General features: G+C 61.5%; 1 protein-coding gene across 1 annotated transcript; it reads right to left on the bottom strand.

The window, feature by feature from the left end:
• Positions 1 to 321: 321 nt before the first annotated feature.
• SHMT2 (serine hydroxymethyltransferase 2) lies at positions 322 to 10,144 on the bottom strand. The gene is made up of 9 exons (XM_077192634.1): positions 10,070 to 10,144; positions 9,338 to 9,419; positions 7,932 to 8,054; positions 6,885 to 7,024; positions 5,129 to 5,294; positions 4,170 to 4,269; positions 2,745 to 2,900; positions 1,816 to 1,923; positions 322 to 669 (listed from the first exon to the last, which is right to left on the bottom strand). Exons 1-9 carry the CDS (start codon positions 10,096 to 10,098, stop codon positions 542 to 544), a joined length of 1,032 nt encoding a protein of 343 aa, XP_077048749.1. The 5' UTR covers positions 10,099 to 10,144; the 3' UTR covers positions 322 to 541.
• Positions 10,145 to 10,839: the final 695 nt, after the last annotated feature.

The raw sequence follows: 10,839 nt of genomic DNA, 5'->3' as shown, positions 1-10,839 counted from the left end.
GACTCCTCCCCATAGAAAAGTGCAAGATGAGGCTGCAGCAAGCAGTGCCCCCCACCCAAATGCAGGATCTGGGGGGGTCTCTGTACCCTAACACTGAGAGCAGGATGCGCCCCCGCCCCAGGGATGCAGCACCCAAGGGTGACAACGGGAAAAAAGGGGAGGGGAAAGGGTCTGAGGGTGTCAGTGCCCCCAGGCTGGCACCAGGGCTGTGCCCCGTTCAGTGGTGCCCAAAGCCGGGCATGGGGCAGGCACAAGCCAAGGTCTCAATGAGACCCCCAGGGCCCCAGGGACCCCTCCCCAACATCCAGCACAGCACCAAAGCTCTGCCCCCACTTTTATTAGCGACCCCTCCCCATAGAAAAGTGCAAGATGAGGCTGCAGCAAGCCCAGGAAGGTTCTAACACTGAGAGAAGGATGCGCCCCCACCCCAGGGATGCAGCACCCAAGGGTGACAATGGGAAAAAAGGGGAAGGGGAAAGGGTCTGAGGGTCTCAGTGCCCCCTCCCCAGCGCCCCAGGCTGGCAGCAGGGCCGTGCCCCCCTCAGTGGTCGCTGAAGCCGGGCATGGGGAAGGCACGGGCGAAGGTCTCCACGCGCCCCCGCAGCTCCTGCAGGCGCTGCTGCGTGCCCGGGTCCTGGAGCAGGAAATTCCTGAAATCCTGGAGCTTACCTGGCGTGGGGAGGGCACAGGTGAGCACCAGGGCAGCTCCAGCCCTGCCACAGGTACCCACGGCTGGGCTGGCATTGGGATGGGGTGAAGGGGTGGTGTTACAAAGGGGAGAGGGGCAGGCAGGAAGGGAGAATGGGGGAAATGGGAGGAAAGGAATGGGAGAAATAAATGGGGGGAATAAATGGAGGGAAAGAAATGGGGGAAAAGAAATGGGGGAAAGAAACGGGGAAAGGAATGGAAAGAAATGGGGGGAAAGAAATGGGGGGAAAGGAATGGAAAGAAATGGGGGAAAGAAATGGGGGGAAAGGAATTGGGGGAAATAAATGGGGGGAAATAGATGGAGGGAAAGAAATGGGGGAAAGAAATGGGGGAAAGAAATGGGGAAAGAAATGGGGGGAATAAATGGGGGAAAGAAATGGGAGGAAAGAAATGGGGGGAAAGAAATGGGGGAAAGAAATGGGGGAAATAAATGAGGGGAAAGAAATGGGGGGAAAGAAATGGGGGAAAGGAATTGGGGGAAAGGAATTGGGGGAAAGGAATGGAAAGAAATGGGGGGAAAGAAACGGGGGGAAAGAAATGGGGGAAATAAATGGAGGGAGATAAATGGGAGGAAGAAATGGGGAGAAAGAAATGGGGGAACTAAATGGAGGGAAATAAATGGGGGGAAGAATGAGGGGAAATAAATGGGAGGAAAGGAATGGGGGGAAAGGAATTGGGGGAGAGAAATGGGGGAAAGAAATGGGAGAAATAAATGGGGGAAATAAATGGAGGGAAAGAAATGGGGGGAAAGAAATGGGAGGAAATAAATGGGGGGGAAGAAATGGGGGGAAATAAATGGGGGAAATAAACGGGGGGAAATAAATGGAGGGAAATAAATGGGGGGAAGGAAATGAGGGGAAGGAAATGGGAGGAAAGAAATGGGGGAAATAAATGGAGGGAAATAAAGGGGGGGAAAGAAATGGGGGGAAATAAATGGGGGGAAAGAAATGGGGGGAAATGAATGGGGGGAAAGAAATGGGGCCCCCGTGGCTCATGGGTTTTGCCACGTGGTTTTTGGGGACCAGGGTGGGCAGCAGAAGGAGCTGAGGGGCAGCAAGGAAGGGGAAATGGGGAGAACTGGGGGAAATGGGGGTCCCCAGGGCTCACTGGTTTTGCTCTTGACGTCCAAGGCCAGGGCGATGCCCTCGTCGATGAACTCCACGACCTTCTGGAAATCCTCCTCACGGAACTGGCGCGACGTCAGGGCAGGGGCACCTGGGGACAGCGGGGACAGGGCCTGTCAGGGACAGCGGGGACAGCAGGGACAACAGGGACAGAGCCTGTCAGGGACAGCGGGGACAGTGGGGACAACAGGGACAGCGGGGACAGCAGGGACAGCAGGGACAGGGCCCGTCAGGGACAGCGGGGACAGAGCCTGTCAGGGACAGCGGGGACAGCAGGGACAGAGCCCATCAGGGACAGAGCCCAGCAGGGACAGCAGCACTGCAGGGGCACCAGCCCCATGAGGGGCTCCCTCAGTCCCAGACCCCCAAGGGGCTCATGGGGTCCCAGCCCCACAAGGGCTCCCTCATTCCCAGTTCCACAAGGGCTCCCTCATTTCCAGCCCCACAAGGATCTCCCTGGGTCCCAGACCCCCAAGAAGCTCCCGGGGTCCCAGTCCCAGACCCCCAAGAAGCTCCCTCATTCCCAGCCCCCCAAGGGGCTCCCTGTCCCCAAACCCCTCACTGGGCCTCCAACCAAGGACTCCCCAAATTCTCCCCCCGAGTCCCTGCTCCCTTTCCCACCCAAACCCATCCCCAAATTCCCACTCAGAGAGGGGTGAACCACCTAGGCAGGGTGGGGCTCCCTGATTCCCTGCCCCACAAGAATTTCCCTCATTCCCAGCCCCACAAGGAGCTCCCTGGCCCCAGACCCCTCACTGCACCTCCCCAAATTTGGGGACCAAGATGTCCCCAAATCCTTCTCCCCCTTCCCCACCCAAACCCAGCCCCAAATTCCCTCTCAGAGAGGGGAGAAGCCGTGGGGCTGCTGTGGGGTGATGCCCCCCAGGCCCCAGGGCAGGGGGTGCCCCTCACCCAGGCGCAGCCCCCCGGGGGTCAGGGCACTCCTGTCCCCTGGGCACGTGTTCTTGTTGGCAGTGATGGACACCAGCTCCAGCACCCGCTCTGCCCGCGCCCCGTCCATGCCCTTGGGCCGCAGGTCCACCAGCACCAGGTGGTTGTCGGTGCCCCCTGGGGAGGGAAGGACAGGGGTGAGGGGTGCTGAGCACCCCCAGACTGCTCTGCTGGGCCTCGTGGGCTCTGCAGGGCTGGCGGTGCTGGCTCTGTCCCCCAGGCCTGCTGCACGTCCCCAGTGCTGGCCTGAGACTGGGCAGAGCCACCCGGCCCCACCACGGCTCAGCCCTGTCCCCAGCATGGCTCAGCCTTGTCCCCAGCATGGCTCAGCCTTGTCCCCAACATGGCTCAGCCTTGTCCCCACCATGGTCACTCCTGTCCCCAGCATGGTCACTCTTGCCCCCACCATGGCTCATCCTTGTCCCCACCATGGCTCAGCCTTGTCCCCAACATGGCTCAGTTCTGTCCCCACCATGGTCACTCCTGTCCCCACCATGGTCACGCTTGTCCCCACCATGGCTCAGCCTTGTCCCCACCATGGTCACTCCTGTCCCCACCATGGCTCAGCCTTGTCCCCACCACGGCTCAGCCTTGTCCCCAGCATGGCTCAGCCTTGTCCCCACCATGGCTCAGCCTTGTCCCCAGCATGGCTCATTCTTGTCCCCAGCATGGCTCATTCTTGTCCCCAGCATGGTCACTCTTGTCCCCACCACAGCTCAGCCTTGTCCCCAGCATGGTCATTCTTGTCCCCAGCATGGTCACTCTTGTCCCCACCACAGCTCAGCCTTGTCCCCAGCATGGTCACTCTTGTCCCCACCATGGCTCAGCCTTGTCCCCACCATGGCTCAGCCTTGTCCCCAACATGGCTCAGCCTTGTCCCCAGCATGGTCACTCTTGTCCCCACCATGGCTCAGCCTTGTCCCCAGCATGGTCACTCTTGTCCCCACCATGGCTCATTCTTGTCCCCACCATGGTCACTCTTGTCCCCAGCATGGCTCAGCCTTGTCCCCACCATGGCTCAGCCCTGTCCCCACCATGGTCACTCTTGTCCCCACCATGGTCACTCTTGTCCCCAGTATGGCTCAGCCTTGTCCCCAGCATGGCTCCTCCCTCCCTGACCCCACAACAGCAGGGACAGAGCCTCACCTGGCACCAGGGTGTATCTGGGACAGACAGACAGACTCACCTGGCACCAGGGGATACCTGGGACAGACAGACAGACAGACAGACAGACTCACCTGACACCAGGGTGTACGTGGGACAGACAGACAGACAGACAGACAGACTCACCTGACACCAGGGTGTACCTGGCACAGACAGACAGACGGACTCACCTGACACCAGGGTGTACCTGGCACAGACAGACAGACAGACAGACAGACTCACCTGACACCAGGGTGTAGCCCCTCTGCAGCAGCGCCTGTGCCATGGCCTTGGCGTTCCTCAGCACCTGCTGGCAGTACTGCCTGAAGGCCGGGGAGCTGGCCTGGGGACAGGGACACCATCGGCATGGGGGGGACACCACATGGGGCAGGGGGGACACCCCATGGCACAGGGGACACCCCAACACCCCACAGACAGGGGGGACAGGGACACCATCAGCATGGGGGACACCCCATAGCACAGGAGAAACCCCATGGCATAGGGGGACACCCCATAGCACAGGGGGGACACAGGACACCCCATAACACTTGGGGACACCCCATCAGGACAGGGGGACACTCCATAGCACAGGGAGCACAGGGGGGACACCCCATAGCACAGGAGAAACCCCATAGCACAGGGGGGACACACCATGGAACAAGGGGGACACCCCAACACCCCATAGCACAGGAGAAACCCCATTGCATAGGGGGACACCCCATAGCACAGGGGACACCCCAGAGCAAGGGGGCACCCCAACACCCCATCAGCATGGGGGACACCCCATAGATGGGGGGGACAGGACACCCCATCAGCATGGGGACACCCCATAGTACAGGGGATACCCCAACACCCCATAGCACTGGGGGACACCCCATCAGGACAGGGGACACCCCATAGCACAGAGGGGGACACCCCATAGCACAGAGGGGGACACCCCAGAGCACAGGGGGACACCCCATAAGTACAGAGGGAACACCCCAGAGCACAGAGGGGACACCCCATAAGCAAAGGGGACACCCCAGAGCACACAGGGGGACACCCCATAAGCACAGGGGACACCCCATAAGCACAGAGGGGACACCCCAGAGCACAGGGGGGACACCCCATAAGTACAGGGGACACCCCATAGCACACAGGGGACACCCCAGAGCACAGGGGGGACACAGGACACGCCCTCCCCAGCCCCCCCCAGCACAGACCTGTTTGAGGGCCACGGCCACGGCAGCAATGGCGTGGTTGTGGGGTCCCCCCTGCAGCGAGGGGAACACGGAGAAGTTGATCCTGTCCTCCAGGTCGTAGAGCGTCTCCTTGCCCGTCCTCTTGTCCACCGAGCGCACGCCCTTGCGGTAGAAGATCAGCCCTGACCTGGTGGCAAAGGGACAGCGTCACCTCTCCTGCCCGGGGGGACACTCAAGGGGCACAAGGGGGTCCCTCATTGCCAGCCTGAGGCACCCTGGGGTCCCCTTGGGGTGCACCTGGGGCTCCCTGGGGTCCCAGCCCCACAAAGGGATTCCCTGGGTCCCAGCCCCTCACTGGGGTTCCTTCATTCCCAGTTCCCCAAGGGGCTCCCTGAATCCCAGCCCCTCAAGGGGGTCCCTCATTCCCAGCCCCACAAGGATCTCACAGGGTCCCAGTTCCCCAAGGGGCTCCCTGAATCCCAGCCCCACAAGGGGGTCCCTCATTGCCAGCCTGGGGCACCCTGGGGTCCCCTTGGGGTGCACCTGGGGCTTCCTGGGGTCCCAGCCCCTCCAAGAGGGTCCCTCATTCCCAGACCCCAAGGAACTCATTGGGTCTCAGCCCCTCAATGGGGCTTGCTCTGTTCCAGCCCCAAAGGGCTCACAGGGTCCAGCCCCCCAAAGGATTCTCTGGGTCCCAGCCCCCCAAAGGGCTCACAGAGTCCCAGCCCCACAAGGGGGTCCCTCATTCCCAGCCCCACAAGGGGCTCACAGGGTCCCAAAAGAAGCTCCTGGGGTCCCAGCCCCTCACTGGGTCCCCTCATTCCCAGCTCCACAAGGAGCTCCCTGGGTCCCAGCCTGGGACACCCTGGGGTCCCCTTGGGGTGCACCTGGGGCTCCCAGGGACTCCCTGGGGTCCCAGTCCCTCAAGGAGGTCCCTCAATCCCAGCCTCTCACTGGGCTTCCCTCATTCCCAGTCCCCCAAGGGGCTCACATGAGGCACCTTGGGGTCCCCTTGGGGTGCACCTGGGGCTCCTTGAGGTCCCAGCCCCACAAGGGGCTCCCTCATTCCCAGCCCTCCAAAGGCTTCACAGGGTCCCAGCCCCACAAGGGGGTCACAGGGTCCCAGCCCCACAAGAAGCTCCTGGGGTCCCAGCCCCTCAAGGGGGTCCCTCATTCCCAGCCCCCCCAAGAAGTTCCCTCATTCCCAGGTCCCCAAGGAACTCGCTGGGTCCCAGCTTCCTATGGGGCTCACAGGGTCCCAGCCCCACAAGGAGCTCCCTGAACCCCAGCCCCACACTGGGGGTCCCTCATTCCCAGGCCCCCAAGGAGCTCCCTGGTCCCAGCCCCTCAAGGGGGTCCCTCATTCCCAGCCACCCAAGGGGGTCACAGGTCCCAGCCCCACAAGGAGCTCCCTCAATCCCAGCCCCACACTGGGGTTCCCTCATTCCCTGACCCCCAAGGGGGTCACAGGTCCCAGCCCCACAAGGGGGTCCCTCATTCCCAGCCCCACAAGGAGCTCCCTGGTCCCAGCCCCACAAGGGGTTCCCTCATTCCCTGACCCACAAGGAGCTCCCTGAATCCCAGCCCCACAAGGGGGTCCCTCATTCCCAGCCCCTCAAGGGGGTCCCTCATTCCCAGGTCCCCAAGGAGCTCCCTGAATCCCAGCCCCACACTGGGTTTTCCTCATTCCCAGCCCCACAAGGAGCTCCCTGGTCCCAGCCCCACAAGGAGCTGAATCCCTGAATCCCTCACTCCCACCCCCCCATGGGGGTCCCACCTGGCCCCCCTCAGGGTCTTGTGCGTGGTGCTGGTGACGACGTCCGCGTGCTCGAAGGGGGACGGGATCACCTTGGCGGCCACCAGGCCGCTGATGTGGGCCATGTCTGCCAGCAGGTAGGCCTTGACCTCGTCACACACCTGTGGGGACACCCCCCGGGGTCACCTGCTGTCCCCAGAGACCCCCAGGACCCCCCAGGTACCCTCCTGATGCGGGTGTAGTCAATGAGGCGGGGGACACCCATCAGGGACACCCACGAGGGACACTGACCTGGGGACACCCACCTGGGACACCCACCAGGGACACCCATCAGGGACACCCATCAGGGACACTGACCAGGGACACCCACCACTGATACCCACCTGGGGTCACCCATCAGGGACACTGACCAGGGACACCCAGCAGGGACACCCACCAGTTACACTCACCTGGGACACCCACCTGGGGACACCCACCTGAGACACCCATCAGGGGACACCCACTGGGGATACCCACCTGGGGACACCCATCAGGGACACCCACCTGGGACATCCATCAGGGACACTGACCTGGGGACACCCACCAGGAGACACCCACCTGGGACACCCACTGGGGACACCCATCAGGGGACACCCAGCTGGGGACACCCATCAGGGACACTGACCTGGGGACACCCACCACTGATACCCACCTGGGGACACCCACTGGGGACACCCATCAGGGACACCCACCAGGGACATCCACCAGAGGACATCCACCTGGGACACCCACCACTAATACCCACCTGGGGTCACCCACCAGGGACACCCACCAGGGACACCCACCAGGGACACCTGCTGTCCCCAGTGCCCCCCTGAGCCCCCCAGGAGCCCTCCTCACCCTCCTGATGCGGGCGTAGTCGATGAGGCGGGGGACACCTACCAGGGACACCCATCAGAGCACACCCACCTGGGACACCCACCTGGGGACACCCATCAGGGGACACCCACCTGGGGACACCCACAGGGGTCACCTGCTGTCCCCAGTGTCCCGCAGTGCCCCCCAGGACCCCCCAGGAGCCCTCCTCACCCTCCTGATGCGGGCGTAGTCGATGAGGCGGGCGTAGGCGCTGGTGCCCGCGATGATCAGGCGGGGACGGAAGAGACGCGCGGTCACCTCCAGCTGGGCGTAGTCAATGAGGCCTGTGGCGGGCTGGGAGGGACAGACGGACGGACAGGCGGGTCAGGCAGACCAGGGACAGACAGACCAGGGACAGACAGACCAGGGACAGGCAGACAGACAGGTCAGACAGACCAGGGACAGGCAGACAGACAGGTCAGAGAGACAGACAGGCCAGACAGACCAGGGACAGACAGACAGACAGGTCAGAGAGACAGACAGGCCAGACAGACCAGGGACAGACAGACAGGTCAGACAGACCAGGGACAGACAGACCAGGGACAGACAGACAGGTCAGATAGACCAGGGACAGACAGACCAGGGACAGACAGACAGACAGGCAGACCAGGGACAGACAGACAGACAGGTCAGATAGACCAGGGACAGACAGACCAGGGACAGACAGACAGACAGGCAGACCAGGGACAGACAGACAGACAGGAAGGTCAGACAGACCAGGGACAGACAGACCAGGGACAGACAGACAGACAGGTCAGATAGACCAGGGACAGACAGACAGACAGACAGGCCAGACAGACCAGGGACAGACAGACAGACAGGCAGACCAGGGACAGGCAGACAGACAGGTCAGACAGACCAGGGACAGACAGACAGACAGGAAGGTCAGACAGACCAGGGACAGACAGACCAGGGACAGACAGACAGACAGGCAGACCAGGGACAGACAGACAGACAGGTCAGACAGACCAGGGACAGACAGACCAGGGACAGACAGACAGACAGGCAGACCAGGGACAGACAGACAGACAGGTCAGATAGACCAGGGACAGACAGACAGACAGACAGGCCAGACAGACCAGGGACAGACAGACCAGGGACAGGCAGACAGACAGGTCAGACAGACCAGGGACAGACAGACAGACAGGAAGGTCAGACAGACCAGGGACAGGCAAACAGATTGGTCAGACAGACCAGGGACAGACAGACAGACAGGTCAGACAGACCAGGGATAGATAGGCAGACCAGGGACAGACAGACAGACAGATAGACAGATTGGTCAGTCAGTCCAGGGACAGGCACACAGGTCAGTCAGTCCATGGACGGACAGACAGACAGGTCAGCCCAGGGATGGATAGACAGATTGGTCAGCCCAGGGACAGACAGACAGACAGACAGACAGACAGACAGACAGAGACAAATCGGTCAGTCCAGGGACAGACAGACAGATGGACAAGTCAGTCATCCCAGCGACGGGCAGAGAGGTCAGTCAGTTCAGGGACGGACAGACAGACAGACCAGGGACAGACAGACAGACAGGTCACCCTGGGGACACCCTGGGGCTCCCCCCAGCTCACATCCAGCTTGTAGGGCATGGACTCGAAGAAGATGGAGGTGGCCGAGATCCGCTTGGTGTCCGTCATGTAACCGTGGGTGAGGCTGGGGATGGAACGGGGAGAAAATGGGGATGAAATAGGGGAAAAAATGGGGGGAAAATGGGGAAAAATATTTGGGATAAAATGGGAAAAATGGGGATGAAATGGGGATAAAATAGTGGGATTTTCAGGGGAGTTGGAAAGGAAGGTTGGGCCTGGGAAAATATTAGGGTAGGCCCTGGGAAGATGTTCCCCCAATTCCCCCAATCCCCAATCCCCCATTCCCAATCCCCCAGTCCCCAATTCCCATCCCCCAATTCCCAATCCCCCAATTCCCAATTCCCCACATACTGGCCCCCGTTGGGCAGGTCCATTTCCCCAGTTCCCAAATCCCCCAATCCCCAATTCCCCAAATCCCAATTCCCCAATCCCCATTCCCCCAGCTCCCAATTCCACATTCCCCAATTCCCAATCCCCAACTCCCAACCCCAATCCCCCAACTCCCAATCCCCAATTCCCAATCCCCAGCTGGCCCCTGTCGGGCAGGTCCAATTCCCCAATCCCCAACCCCAAACCCCCAATCCCCAGCCCCCAAACCCCCAATCCCAAACCCCAATCCCCAGCCCCTAAACTCCCAATCCCCAACCCCAAACCCCCAATCCCCAGCCCCTAAACCCCCAATCCCCATCCCCAATCCCCCCGTTCCCCCCTTACTGGCCCCCGTCGGGCAGGTCCAGCCCCATCAGGCGCTTGTGGGGCTGCAACAGGGCCGTGTAGGCGGCCAGGTTGGGCAGGTCCAATCCCCAATCCCCAATTCCCAAATTCCCAACTCCCAATCCCCCAATTCCCAATCCCCATGTACTGGCCCTATATACCAACTCCCAATCCCCAATCCCCATTCCCCACACACTGGCCCCTGTCAGGGAGGTCCAATCCCCCAATCTCCAACCCCAAACCCCCAATTCCCCCCAATCCCAAACCCCCAATTCTCCCAATCCCCAGCCCCCAAGCCCCCAATTCCCCTAACCCCCAGCCCTCAATTCCCCCAATCCCCAATCCCCAACCCCAATCCCCCAATCCCCAGCCCCCAAACCCCCGATCCCCAGCCCCTAAAGCCCCAATCCCCAACCCCAAACCCCCAATTTCCCCAATCCCAAACCTTCAATTCCCCAATCCCCCAGCCCCCAAACCCCCAAACCCCCAATCCCCAGCCCCAAACCCCCAATTCCTCCCTTACTGGCCCCCGTCGGGCAGGTCCAGCCCCATCAGGCACTCGTGGGGCTGCAGCAGGGCCGTGTAGGCGGCCAGGTTGGGCAGGTCCAATCCCCCAATCCCCAATTCCCAAATTCCCAACTCCCAATCCCCCAACTCCCAACTCCCAATCCCCAATTCCCAATCCCCAGCTGGCCCCTGTCAGGCAGGTCCAATTCCCCAATCCCCAGCCCCCAAACCCCCAATCTCAAACCCTCACTTCCCCAATCCCC

This window comes from Agelaius phoeniceus, chromosome 35 (assembly GCF_051311805.1).
Source record: "Agelaius phoeniceus isolate bAgePho1 chromosome 35, bAgePho1.hap1, whole genome shotgun sequence".
NCBI lineage: Eukaryota > Metazoa > Chordata > Aves > Passeriformes > Icteridae > Agelaius > Agelaius phoeniceus.
The sequence above is the reverse complement of the archived record's forward strand: the minus strand, read 5'-3'. Positions and strand labels throughout refer to the sequence as shown.

What these genes read in the sequence shown, in the direction of transcription:
- SHMT2 (XM_077192634.1), bottom strand. Translation starts at nt 10,098, where the DNA reads ATGGGGCTGGACCTGCCCGACGGGGGCCA. An exon ending in ACTACGCCCGCATCAGGAGG is followed by an intron (nt 7,025 to 7,931) that starts GTGAGGAGGGCT and finishes GTGTCCCCACAG; the next exon opens with GTGTGTGACGAGGTCAAGGC. An exon ending in AAGACCCTGAGGGGGGCCAG is followed by an intron (nt 5,295 to 6,884) that starts GTGGGACCCCCA and finishes CTTTGCCACCAG; the next exon opens with GTCAGGGCTGATCTTCTACC.